The following is a 13,991-nucleotide window of genomic DNA, read 5'->3' as shown; positions in this document are numbered from 1 at the left end:
ATTTCTGTAATTTGAAACGGACATAGTGGTGAGATATTTTTTAGGAATCTCTGTGGATCCAAAAGCATATAGTAAGAGCTAACTTGAAAGGAGGAACCATGTTAGCAGCTGTAATTGAGTTTCTGGACAGCTACCTGGGCTCAGTCAAACGTGGGTGAAGATAATAGACACTGTTGTGTACTTTCAGTTACAAAAAGTAACATACCTTTACTGCACTGACAAGCATCACTTGGGCACTAACAAATGTCTTTTTGAATGACATTACATATCAAATCTTAATTGTTGGTTATATGCCAGTATGTTGGTCCTGATATGAAAATGTATGTATTTAGTATTAAGGTAGATATCTTTCTAAAATTATGAAATCAGGAAGCCATGATTCTCCAAAATAAGGTACAAACTACTGTATGAATTACACAGAACTAAATGCAAGTAGAATCTGCCATATGTATAGTACCTTCAGATAAAGTGTCTCAGGACTGAACCCAGACTTCATAGTAAAAATCTTAAATGTGAGAAGAAATAAGATTTTACAAGGCCATCTTTGTAATTTAGATATTAAGAGGGGAAGAACCACAAAGGGGGGCATTGCAAGTTGCATATATACGTGTTGGATAGAGATGTTCAATTTTAAAGTACCTTTTTCCAAGAGAATTTCAGGTGCCATTTTTCAGTTGTTGTTTTTTTTTCTAATTTCTCTGCCACTTCTTTGTCTTCTACCACCCTCCCAGTTTCATGACAAGATAGATCCAACTCTTGAGAGTCTGAAACGCATAGTCGAACGTCTAAGGCAGCCACCTTCGATCTCAGCAGAGGTTGAGAAGATTAAAGAGCAAATCAGTGAAAATAAGAATGTGTCAGTGGATCTGGAAAAACTTCAGCCGGTGTATGAGACGCTTAAACAGAGAGGGGAGGAAATGATTGCTCGCTCAGAAGGCGCTGATAAGGATATATCTGCTAAAGGTAGTAGACTGAGGAAAGTTTCATGTAGTGGAAATGCAGTAAGCTGCAGCATATAAAAATCTTCATTTCTGATGACCACTAATCTGGGGATTGTGTTCTTGTGGAGAAGCTGCTAAAGATTTATTAAAGCAAAGCATTCGTTTAAAATAAGTCATTGTGGATATGACCTTTGTTTTATTTTTAAAGGCCATGTTGGTTGTTTCCACTTAACATAAGGAGTCCTGTAAAGAAACAATTTTAGGGTCTAAATTTTAAAATGTACACATATGTTTCTGTAGAACTGTAGAGAGATTTATGGCTAAGAATTGTTTGCCAAGGTAGTAATCTAGTTCCTTTGTTGTTTAGCTGTTCAAGATAAACTAGACCAAATGGTCCTCATATGGGAAGACATCCAGACCTTGACTGAAGAAAGGGAGGCCAAATTGTTAGATGTGATGGAACTAGCTGAGAAGTTTTGGTGTGATCACATGGCTCTTGTAGCTACTATTAAAGATACTCAGGACTTCATTCGAGAACTGGAGGGACCTGGAGTTGACCCATCTGTAGTCAAGCAACAGCAAGAAGCTGCTGAGGTCAGTAGGATGTACTTTGTTCACTTAAAGTATTTTATTTACAGTATGCATAGAAAAGACAGAATTGCTATGAAATACCACAGGAGAATTAATTTTTTTTTTAGAGACCAAGAGGGATAATTGTATCAAAATTTACTATGATGATATCTCAAGAGTCTATGGTAAATAGCATGTATCAGTGCTTAATTGTAATGAGCATGCAACATGTGCATCTTATTATATTTACATATCAGTTTATAAACATGCATATAATAAGCATGTCACTGAGACTTTTAAGTTATACGTGCTTTAGATTCCCTGAGTAATACATAACATCTAAATGAAAGGTGTACAGATGTATTATGCTCTGTGTATTATGCTCTAAACCTGTAATTATTTATGCTGATAGTTAAAGATTTGAAGGTTGAATGATAACCTCTGAAAAGAAAACACTCTGATTAAAGAAATGTCATTTAAAACTTCCTGTTTATGACAGCATAAGCCATTGTTATAATTTAGACTGATGTCAGTTGATTTCACGCTGACGCTGCAAAGGGATCCTTATATTTTAAGCGTCCAATTGTAAGTCCAAGTGACTTCAAAGAAAACAAAGGTGGAATCCTGCTGTGTTCTATCTTAAAAGCAAGTGGTACATAGATTATTAAATTTAGTATTAGCAATGTTGGATTTTTTTTCTCTTTGTAGGCTGCTAAAGAAGAAATTGATGGACTACAAGAAGAACTAGAAACAGTTGTGAGCCTTGGCTCTGAACTTAGAGCTGCTTGTGGAGAGCCTGACAAACCTATTGTCAACAAGAGTATAGATGAGGTATGGGAAACACAGATGCTTCTATCTGTTATGTTAGATGCTCGTTCAGCTGAAATTGGCATATTCCCCTCGCCCCCAACAGATTTTGAAAATAAAAATTTTGTGGCAAAAGTGAGACATCCCTGAAGCTTTTGTGGTAGAGTAAGGTTTGCCTTTCAGGTAAATTAATCTTGACTCCGATTAGAGTAGAATCTACAGCAAATTTTATTGTCTTGATTTATGAGTTTAAATTTTTGTAAAAGACAGATTTTTTTTTTTAATAATACTCACTGATTAATACAACACATGGCTACTTTTTGCAAAAGTAATGCTAGAATAAATTTCAGATATATCTGGTTTATGCCAAGTGAGACATCTGAACAAAGACAATCCTGTTTGGATGACTACAAAGTACTCGTAATTTTTCTAATGTTCGGCAATGTACATTTCTTTAAAGCTACCTTTATTATAATGATACAACTCTAAATGATTTAATAGTATTTCCCACTATATTAACTATGTTAATAAAAATATTCAAAAGTCAGTATTGAAGTTTACTGCTTTTGTGATCCAGAAGCTCTAGCAAATTCTGAAGAAAACTAACAATGCAGTGATAAGGAGAACAAGAGTGTTAATATGGAATGAATATGAGCTATTCATGTTTAGTTTATCGGTGTAATTGATCAGGGAATAATTAGTGAATGCACATTATACAGCAGTAAAATTCTTCTGTCCGTTGGAGTAAATTGCACTTACTTGCAGCTGAATTCTGCCTGGGATGCCTTAAACAAAACATGGAAAGAACGAGTGGATAAGCTTGCTGAAGCTATGCAGGCAGCTGTTCAGTACCAAGATGGACTGCAGGTAAGATGCTGTGAGATACACTCAACCCAGTCTTGAGTCAATAGCATTTAATGTGGTTGTAGTGAAAAATGTCATGAGATTGGGTAGGTGACAACTAATGTGTCGCTCTGATTATAGTAACTGTTTTCTTCAGTAGGCAGATATTTTTTCTCAGGGTTGATTGGTTTGTGGTGGCATTGTTGCATTAAAGAATAAATCTGTTGGGTTGTTTTCCTCATAGTTGTTCATATATTGCACTATGTTTAGATTTGAAATTAATGTCTCTTTGCCAAGAGCAGAGGTTTTTTGATACCGCACAAACTCACAGTAAACTTGCTCACATTTTCTTGTGATAGTCATTATTTCATGTGATAGGCAAGCTGAAGTTGTGACACATGTGCATGATCCGAAAGGAAGAAAATACAGGTCCGTATACTTGCTGCTGTTTTCTTTGAGTGGAGGACAGTGAAAGAACTTCTGTTTTATTCCACCTTTTGTATAAGTCAAATACTTAAGTTTTAATATTTTAAGCAAAAAATATTATTAACATAATGTTGCTGGACCATTATACTAATTCTTGGTGTAATTTATCTAGTCACAATGCTTTAGAAGATGATTCACTTTTTAAATCCGTAAATAAATTTTTCAAGCAGTTTTTTAAGATATCTTCTCTCTGTATGTGCTGTATTTTACTCTCTTTTTTTGCATGTTTGTTGCACATCTTGGCTGAGTGGCATGCCTCATCTGTCAGTGAATGGCTAGAAGATTAAAACATTTGAAAAGACTCCAAACCCAGTCAGATTTTGCAAAACTATTTTTTTTCCTCAGTGGAATTATTGTCTGTCTTGGTTCATTAAATCTTTGAAATTGAAGTTTCACATGACACTGAGGGCAGTTGCTTGTGTGTTCAGTGCAGTCAAGCAGCGAAACACTCCTTCATAATAATGCAACATGCTTGTTTTCCAGTGCACCCTTGCTATGTATTTTTCTCCAAGTTCTCTTATGCATGTACTGTGCAGAGGTTGACTTGGAGGGTTACGTTAGGAACATTGCCACTGGTTTAAGTGTTTTGTATTTCTTTTCTCAAGGAACTGTGTAGCAGTGGGCAGCTCTGACAAGCTGTCCTAATCCTTTCTGTATAATGAATTATGGATAACGGGCAGGAGAAAGGGGCCTAGCAGAGGTGGTTTTGCCTCTATGCAATTACCCAGATCGATAATAAATTTTTTTTATCTGTAAGTGGAGTATTTTTGAGATTGTTCTGCATTATATCAGGAGGAAAAGTGTAGTACCCACAAAGTCTCAGAACTGGGGAGGCTTCATTGTTTTTTAAAGTTATAACCGCATTATCCCACAGAGTTAAGCTCAGTTACTGCCCTTCACTGTCTAATATGTACTGAATGGGTCATGTTCCATGTTCTTTACACAGATAACATTATCCTTCAAAAGATGTTTGTTTACAGTCATCATTTAAAGTGTTTTCATTCAGCTGCTGCCTTCCATCTTTGCTCCAAAGGAATGCAGAACAGAGTTTGTCTTGTATTTACCTTTCAGGGTATTCATAAAAGTTGTGGATTTTTACTCAAGAAGTAGAGTGCTACTCAGTATGAATAGTACTGGCAGAATATTACTACTAATAGAAGTTCAGTGTTTTAACATGTCCATTCTTGTAACCATTACATGGAATATAAGGGATCAAATATTAGCTAAAGTATTGCAGAGAAACCTAGGTTTCACTGAAGAATGCTATTTTCTTTCAAAGAGCACAGCAATATTGTTCTCTGGAGTAAAAATAACCTGATATTTTGCTTAATAGAACTTTCAAATATGACACTACTACTCTGCTCATGCTTCAATTTCATACTGTGATTTTCAGGCAATATTTGACTGGGTAGACATTGCTGGCAGCAAATTAGCATCTATGTCTCCAGTTGGAACAGATCTGGAGACAGTGAAACAGCAGACTGAGGAACTTAAGGTATGAGCTAGCAATTTATTTAATTTATATTTTCATCTGTCTGCATTTTTCTCTGTTTTTCAGTGGTCAAAAGTAATTTTCTTTTTCAATTTCTAGTAAAAAAAAATCTGTATGAAAATTTCAAATAACATTTCATTGTGAACTTTTAATTTGAAAATATTTTATTTTAAAATCTGTTCCAAATTTTGGTGAGACTATGTTTTGTTTTTTGACTATGTTCTGATAGCCCAGAAATACTTGTAAATAGCATTCCTTCTCTTTCAAAGGCTTATAAGATTGTTATGTACAGGGTTCTTTTGCTACAACCTTTACATTTTGTGTTCATGAACAGCTTCCTTGAGGCTCTGAGAGAATACCTCCAATGCTTCACTTGTGCCGTTACAGACTGTATCTAAATGCTCACACAGATCATGACATTTCCATTATCAGTAAACTGAAAATCAAAGTTTCATGTTTAGACACCTATCTGTATGTATCTATGACTGAGTACTCCTGATGTTGGTAGGCTGTTACACTATATATAAAAACCAGGGATATCTAATGATCAGGGAATGTCCTTGGTTTTGCTGCTCACTTGTACTTTCTTCTGGCTGTGGACGGGTTGTTTAATCTGTGTGTTTTATGATGTAACTTCTTCTGAAATATGTAAGATTATGGTTCATCTGAACACACGTCCAAGTTTTATTCAGCCTGCTACCTCAGTTGCATGTAGGAAAGAGTATTCTACTAAAGAAAAACTGTTTTTTCAGCTCTTTTGAAACAATTCTGTTTGAAGCTTAAAGTATTATTTTACCACAACCACAAGAGCTGGAAGTTACGTGAAGTATGTTCTGCCTTTTTTACAGACCAGGGAGATCATTGGAGAATACTATACTGTTGTCATCTGGTCACAGCCAGCAATATCTGCTAGAATAGTAAGGCATTGTTGCCTATTTTCAGTTAGCTGAGACTCTCTGGGTTATTGGTGTCTTACAAAGCATTTTGACCCTAGAAAACAAATCCCCAAATTTTTGAAAGTTGACAGTGATGCATTAGTATTGTAAATACTGCTCTACTATGCCATATTCAAGAAGGTTACTCGTGTTATGTTTATTTGTGTTCTCTTTCTATTTACAATAGCAATTTAAGACAGAAGCTTATCAGCAGCAGATAGAAATGGAAAGACTGAACCATCAGGCAGAACTATTGCTGAAGAAGGTGACAGAGGAGAGTGACAAGCACACTGTTCAAGACCCTCTCTCAGAGCTCAAACTAATGTGGGATACCCTAGAAGAAAAAATTATAAATAGACAGGTAAATAAACTTGAAAGTGTGGGCTTTATTCATGAAAGATTTTTGAGAAACGCTTTTTATTATGCATAATGTTTGTATCAGTTTACATATTTATTCCTTTCAGTTTGGAAATTACAGAACTATGTATAATAGAATTTGAATTTTACAATTCTCTGAGTTGTTTTTATGGTTTTTAAACCCTTAGCAGTATTTTTATGTCACTTCCTTTGTTAGCAGTGCCATGTTGATTTATTATTATTTAATTATGGTTATTTGATGACATCTTAAGTAGCAGTTGAAAACATGTTTATATGTGCAAAATTAATATTAACTGCTGGCCTCCTTTTTTTTTAAAAAAAAGGCAACTTTATTTTAAACTATTTCAGTGCTCTTTCCTTAAATTATTAAAGTGAAAGAGAGATATAAAGATGCAGTTCTTTTGAAATGTATTTTTTTTCTAAATTGAATCATTCTATGACAAAAAAAGAGGTTTTAAAAAGATCATGCACCAAATTGCATTTATATTGAAATTATATTTTAAGTGATGAAAACCTACTGTCATACCTCTGATGAAAGAACCTTCAAACTTGTTTCGGTTACATGGGGTCTTCAAAGGTCAGGAATTTAAGCCTGGAATGTAAGGCTTTACAAGGGAATTGCTAGCTCAGCTCTAACTGTAAAGTAGTTGCTTGTGTTGGATAACTGTTTCTCCCTGGTTTTTATGCTATCATATGCATGGACTCCACTCTGGATTATGGTGACTAATGGTAATATAAACCAATTCAATAGCATTGTGAAACCATTTTATTGTTAATTTTGTTTTTACTGTAGCACAAGCTGGAAGGTGCCTTGTTAGCCTTGGGGCAGTTCCAGCATGCCCTGGATGAGTTACTGACATGGCTGACGCATACAGAAGACTTGCTGAATGAACAGAAACCTGTGGGTGGAGACCCCAAGGCTATTGAAATTGAACTTGCCAAACATCATGTATGTAATTATAATGAATATTAACTGAAATGTTCTTTTGATGTTTATCTCAGTGATGAGTCTTGTAGTAAAATTTAGCGCTTCATAAATAATTCTCAATAGAACTTTTCCAGATGCAGATTATAGCTGAAATGCAGACTTGGAGTAACTAATACCTTTCCTCTTAACTCCTCCATATTCCTTCCTTCCTTGCATATGCCATGCAAGTGGCATAGTTTTAGCCAAATAGAGCAGCTCACCCTCGTCTCCACTTTTACTCACCTTAATCTGATCCAGGGAACTCAAAGGTTATTGAACCCACTACTCGCCCTGAAGCACAATAAACTCCTTGATTAGTTCTGTTTAGGCCAGGTCTCACAAAATGCACATGACTTACACATCATTAGTTCTTGCTTCTTTCTTCTCAGAACATACTAATTTGTTCTTAATTCTGCAAAATTATATCTCAGTTGGGTCCAGCTGACACGGAGAATGCTTCTGTGAAAATCTCAGCAGATTTTAGGAATATCCATGCCCCCATATTTTTCTGTTGTTACATACAATGTGGGGTTAATTTTTTATTGTTTGTTTTAGTATTTTTACTGATTGTTTTGACTTAGGAGCCCATGGAATAATGCTTTCATTGTGCCTTTGAGTAGTATCTCTAAGGAGTAAGAGATCTTCTCTACCTCTTTGTGTGACTTGATGCTGTTCATGATGATGTGTTCTTTCTAGGCCTGAAGATTTCAAAATAACCTCATAAATCCTCTCCTTTCCTTTAAATCTGTCTTTTAATTTTTGGCCTGCATATGATGTGAAATGTATTCAGAGTCCATTCTGGATGTAGAGTGAATTGATTGAAATTGAGAATACACAATTAAAGCATTTTCATTGTTTCTGTTAATGCAGCTGTGTGGCTTCTGAAGCCTCTTCTGTGGTCAGCTGGAGCTTGGGCAGCATAAATTATCTACATGTCCTGTGTGACTACTTTGGAAACAGGCCCTTTAAAAAAAAAAGAAATAATTACAAAACCAGCTTCCACTCTGTGAACCTTTTATGTTGTTATCAAATGGAAGTGCTTTACTACTGAAGAAGCATCCAGACATCATTTATGACCACATAGCTTCAGTGCTGGAGTTCAGCAAACACATGAACAAATCTTCTTCCTTTCTGTAAAACAGAGTTTATAGGTTAGAAAGTTCACACAGTAGTGCATCCTGTGGTAGCCTGGAAAAACATCCATGTCTTGAATAACTTTGGAAAGAATAGACCTTGTTCTTAGTGAGCCTCACCAGGAAGGAAGGGATAAGATGCATCTGCTTCTGTGGATATCCCTCTTTTTCACCCTGTCAGGAGAATAAAATAACTAGTATCTTCGAATGCTTAACTTAGAAATAAAGAAAATGTGATGCATGTTTTGTATACAAGGGCTGTTTGTGACTTGCTGTTTCATTGAATGCTCTGCATAGTTTATTTAAAAGTTCTTTTGTATTTACTTCTACAGTTTTTCCATATGTTAGCATTTTGAGGGAGGTGAGTTTGAATCCCAGACCCCATGGAAGAAAGCAGTCATAAACTTGAATTTATTGGATGGGGTTTACCATTCCTTTCCCAATCATTTTGCATGTTCTCTTTTTCTGTCCTTTATTTCTGGTATTTTAAAGGGATGGGTTTGGGGTTTTTTTTTAATCTTTCTGAAAAGAGTATCCTTTTTCCAAATGTATCTTTTGACTTTATGTTTCACTGTGGTTGATGGTAACAAGTTTTCAGCCAGATGGAGGAGTTCTTGTGTGTTAGTGTTAGAATAATTCTCCAGCTTTTAGCACAGCTGTAGTGTCCTGGTAACCAGACATAATGTGAAATGAGTTGTCGACCTGAAATGCATGAAAAGACATCGTGGTAGTCAGGTTGTTGTATGGCAAGGCAGGCACATAGTCTTGTGTTTATCTCTCTCGTCTCTTAAACTACTGCTCCACAAGCAATTTGCACTCCTATATATAACACTGTTTTCACACCTTACCCTTAAAACCAAAGAAAAATCCTATTAAAGAAAAGTATGTAGTTAATTAAGGAAGGTGAAGAAGTAATTCTTCACTAGCAATACTTCAGAAAGAAATATATGTATTCAGATGCAATATTTTTCCAAGATATAAAATGTAGCATTTTGGCAGCATGGTCACTGCTTTTGATTGAGGAGACCTTAGTTATTAGCTTTAATTGCTAATACCTGTGCTGCTGTTAAACTATTGCCTTGTCACTGGATTAGAATTAACTCAGTACTGTAGTTGCCTTCATTCAATAACTTGCCAACATGGTCAGTCATACATGCTGTATTACAATTGTAGGTGCTACAAAATGATGTTTTAGCTCATCAGTCTACAGTGGAAGCAGTTAAGAAAGCAGGAAATGACCTGATTGAATCGAGTGCTGTTGAAGAAGCAAGTAATTTACGGAGCAAGTTGGAACTTCTGAATCAGCGCTGGCAGAATGTGTTGGAAAAAACAGAACAAAGGAAACAGCAGCTGGACAGTGCCTTGATCCAGGTGAACAGGAAATGATCAAATAAAGAGATAACTCGACAGAAGTGTCTTTTTACATGAAATACAGAGATATGTGTATTAGAAGTTGGCCTAAATCAAAACCAGAATGCAGACATACCTGAATTTCGAGAAAGTTTGTATCTGGCTGTATCTTCTACAGTGAACCACTGTGTTTTATAGTGCTGAATCAGGACTTCAGCTTTTGGCCTACATATTTTTAGAGTAAAACTTCTGTATAGGTATATTACTCGAAGAAAACATTGATCTCACAGTTGCTCTTTAGCCTGCTTTCAAGATTTCATGGAAATGGAAATTGTTTTTATCATTTAGGTTGGATTGAGCTCGTTTAAATTTTGGTTTGGTTCATTTTTTTCCTTAATTTCCATTGATTACTGTACATATTTGATTAAATCTGTTGCCAGTGTACTTCTGCATCTGAGCTGGTATTAGAATGGAGAACATTTAAGCAAGCTCTAAAATGATATGGTGTAATTTAGGCCCAAGGTTTCCATGGTGAAGTTGAAGATATGCAGCAATGGCTGACAGACACTGAACGTCAACTGTTGGCATCAAAACCTGTTGGAGGCTTACCAGAAACAGCAAGAGAGCAGCTTAATACCCATATGGTAAGTATCAGTATTAGAATGCTTTGCAAACTGCATTTCAGGACTATCTTTCAAGAACTTTTATGATAAATACAAAGCATGTTCTATATATCTCGGTGTCTGTACAGTATCTTAAAAAAATTTAACAGCCTTCAAAACACCACTGTTGTTTTCAATGTAGGAAAAGTAGTCATTTTGGAGATGCCCAAAACTGAACCATTAATAGTGTTGAGACAGAAAAGAGCTCTTGCATCCTTATTCTCAGAAAATGTTTACAAATTTTTCAGTGATTCTTATTCTTCTTTCCCTTCTGTTCCCATATCTTCACTTAGGCTTTTTCTGATATGAATCTATATTCATTGGACCTTAAATTAAGAAACTCGATCCTTTATTCTTTATCTAACCAAAGGTGACATTAACATCATCATTAGCACAGATGTAATAAGGACTACTGGCTCCTGTAGAGAGACTGCTTTGATTTGAAGTGGCAAGCTGATCAGGATGTCTGAATTATTCCCTTCCTTTCTCTTTAAGAAACATTCTATGGATTTCTCCACCCCTGTAGAACCATAGAGTTTAAAAAAAAGTCACTTAAACTTGATCTCTTACCTTAAAGGAAGGTGGTTCATAGTGTTCCATTTATATAAAATCGTGCTGTGCTGTTAGGCCAGGGTATAACCTCAGACCCAGTGATCTGAACTCCTGACCTGACTCAGATGTAAGAGTAATATTTACTGAACTGTCCTTGAACTACTCCTCCCCTTCCCCTCCCCAATGCTGTGAGAGTGGGGCATAATCACAATTTCATGGGAGTCAGTGGATCTTTTTCCATTTTTCTTCCTGGACTTAGAGTCAAATCAAAACACAAAAAATTTCCCTGGAAATTTTCAGGGTTTTCTTTCGTACATTTCTTACACTTCACAAATCAACAAGACATTTTCTGTACTTGCATTTACAGATTGATTAAAGAATCTTTAAACTGAATGTAGTATTACAGTTGGAACAAATGTGAATATGTTCCCAGTAATATGTACTCTATATGTACAGTTGTTTCTGAACTGTACAGGTACATTTCAACAGATTGTTACTATGCTGTGGGCCTTCATGTAATTGCAGACGTTGACTTTGTTATCCTTTAATGAATATAACCCTTAAAAAAATAGGACTTGATTATAGTTTAGTTAAACCTCATTGAATCTGTGCAGATATGTATAAATTCTCTGAAACACTGAGGCCACTTGTCATGTTGAGTACTATTTATCATAAGTTTCAAATTCAAACTTGCCCCTAAGTGACAGAAACCATGGTGATTTTGGGATGTGAAACCGCAGAAGAAAGTTTTGCACTGTATTTTGATTTGTTTCTGATTGGAAAGAATTTTATGAACCATCTTCTTGAGTGTAAGGGTTGTTTCTACAGATACAATAAAAACCATAATCAGTTCACAAATGGAGTTGAGACTGGGCAGCATTTCCCACTAAGGCAGCTCCAGGAAAACAACAGAGACAAAGAGAAATTACAGGACACACCAGCAGGAAAGGGGCTTAAAAAGAGGCCTCTTTGGCTGTCTCAGTGCTGCTCAGACAGAACATCCCTCTCCTTTTATTAAAACAATAATTTCTCTCAGTTCCTCGTTTAAAATTATTTTAATTGCTCCTGCCCTATTAAGAATGTGACTGTACTGCGGAATTAACCACTCTGGTGAGCTCTTGTCTTAGACTGAGCCCAACCCCAGTGTTTGGAGTCACTCCTGCCTTGCTGTATCTGACCTATTCTGCACTCTATGTTTACCTCTAGAGAGTTCTTGTGCTGCAAGAAAATAAGATGCTCTGACGAGTTACAGAAACCAGAAATAGTGTAGGAAAGTTGGAAAGATAGGAGGAAGCAGGCTAGGTGACACCACTTTTCATAGTCCTCAGAAAGAAAGCAAGGAAGTTATCTTCCCTGTTAAAATCTTAGCTCATGGTTGAACCTGCTTCCTGCTTTGCCCTCCTCTGTGGTGAGGTACAATCCCATCTACAGTATCTCTTAACGCAGAGAAAATGTTTGGTTTGGGCCCTTGTCCTGGGAATTGGAGGAAAAAGTTCTTTTCCTCCTGTTTGCAAGCTGCTTACTGCTCATCTCTTGGAAGATGTTCCTCATTTGGGAATCTGCAGCAATTCCACTGGTACATTTTGAATGGTCTGTTACAAATTTTAAACGTGCCCTTTTGAAGTCAGGGATGCATGGGAGCTCTTGCCACCTCATATTTGACGTGGTTAAAAGACAATAGTTAGTACAATAGTTAATAGATAAAGCAGTTGTTACTGTTTATTTTTCCAGCTTTCTTTGTATGTGTAAAATGTCTTCAGTGCTCTTGCCTGGCAAATGAAGGAAGATACAGACAACACAAAAGAGGTGATGTGCAATAAAGCAGCCCTCCCAAGTTGTCCCACCCACTTCTGAAGGTGTATTGGATAGGTCTGGGATTTCAGCTCACTGTGTAATGCTGACACTTTTTGTTTCAGCTACAGAGGGTCTTTAAACCAACCAAGTTGTAGCAAATCTTGTGCAATAAATGCATAGTACTTTCTTTGCCAAGCTGTGGTTCTCAGAGAAAACATCTGACAGACAATACAAGTTCTCATTTCCTGAATAACTGGGTCCTTTCTTTGTTCATTTGGCTTTCTATGAATTACATATGTTTCCTTTATTAGTCTTAATCATACCTGCTAAATGTTGGGAGAGAAATAAATATTATAGTAACATTTTAAAGAGTATTGAATTTCTACCTGACTTATTTTTTGGTGCTTGCTTTATTTAGGAACTTTGTGCTGCCTTTGAAGCCAAAGAAGAGACATATAAGTGTCTAATGCAGAAAGGCCAGCAGATGCTTGCAAGATGCCCAGAGTCTGCTGAAACAAATGTTGAGCAGGACATAAATAACTTAAAAGAAAAATGGGAATCAGTACAAACAAAGCTCAGTGAAAGAAAAGTATGTGTTTTTACATAAAAATAGAAACATAAATCATGTATTTAAGGATGTTAATGTTTGGTCCTTTTATCCGTGCATTCATACTTGATCTTTTAGATTTAAAGTTAATTGTAGAGACACTTGTGCAGAATTTATTTGTACATTTAGAAAGTACTGGGGAAAAAAATGGGATTCAAGAAATGGATTATGCATAACTGGGCAGGGGGTGGGTGGGCGGTGGGAAAATGGCACAAGTCTGTCCCATAGAAATACATTAACTGATACTGATAATGCTCATTTGGTACCATTCAGTACAGAATTGCAGCACTAATTTTCCTAGCTTTTATCCATTTTTTTTCTTAGAATTCCAAAACACTTGGCCTTATGCCACTTACTTCAAGTGACTACCTTCTGTTCTAACGTAGATCAATAGCATGATTTCACTGATAGGCAACATATGTTTTCTTATTATTAGTTTCATTTTGCTTTCATTCCATCACAAAGTATAGTCCA

General features: G+C 36.0%; 1 protein-coding gene across 9 annotated transcripts in view; it reads left to right on the top strand.

Annotated features, from left to right (window-relative positions):
• DST (dystonin) overlaps positions 1-13,991 on the top strand; it is a 213,352-nt gene that overhangs the window by 165,446 nt on the left and 33,915 nt on the right. For all 9 annotated transcript variants that reach the window (XM_026845550.1, XM_026845546.1, XM_026845544.1 and 6 more), the window contains 10 exons: positions 732-963; positions 1,309-1,535; positions 2,220-2,342; positions 3,084-3,185; positions 5,041-5,142; positions 6,262-6,435; positions 7,246-7,401; positions 9,726-9,923; positions 10,418-10,546; positions 13,329-13,499. In XM_026845550.1, coding sequence (XP_026701351.1) covers positions 732-963; positions 1,309-1,535; positions 2,220-2,342; positions 3,084-3,185; positions 5,041-5,142; positions 6,262-6,435; positions 7,246-7,401; positions 9,726-9,923; positions 10,418-10,546; positions 13,329-13,499 — 1,614 coding nt within the window. The remainder of the gene's footprint in view (positions 1-731; positions 964-1,308; positions 1,536-2,219; positions 2,343-3,083; positions 3,186-5,040; positions 5,143-6,261; positions 6,436-7,245; positions 7,402-9,725; positions 9,924-10,417; positions 10,547-13,328; positions 13,500-13,991) is intronic.

Source organism: Athene cunicularia (assembly GCF_003259725.1).
Source record: "Athene cunicularia isolate RWA chromosome 3 unlocalized genomic scaffold, athCun1 chr3_part1, whole genome shotgun sequence".
NCBI lineage: Eukaryota > Metazoa > Chordata > Aves > Strigiformes > Strigidae > Athene > Athene cunicularia.
Note: the sequence above shows the minus strand (reverse complement) of the source record. Positions and strands in the feature narration are given on the sequence as shown.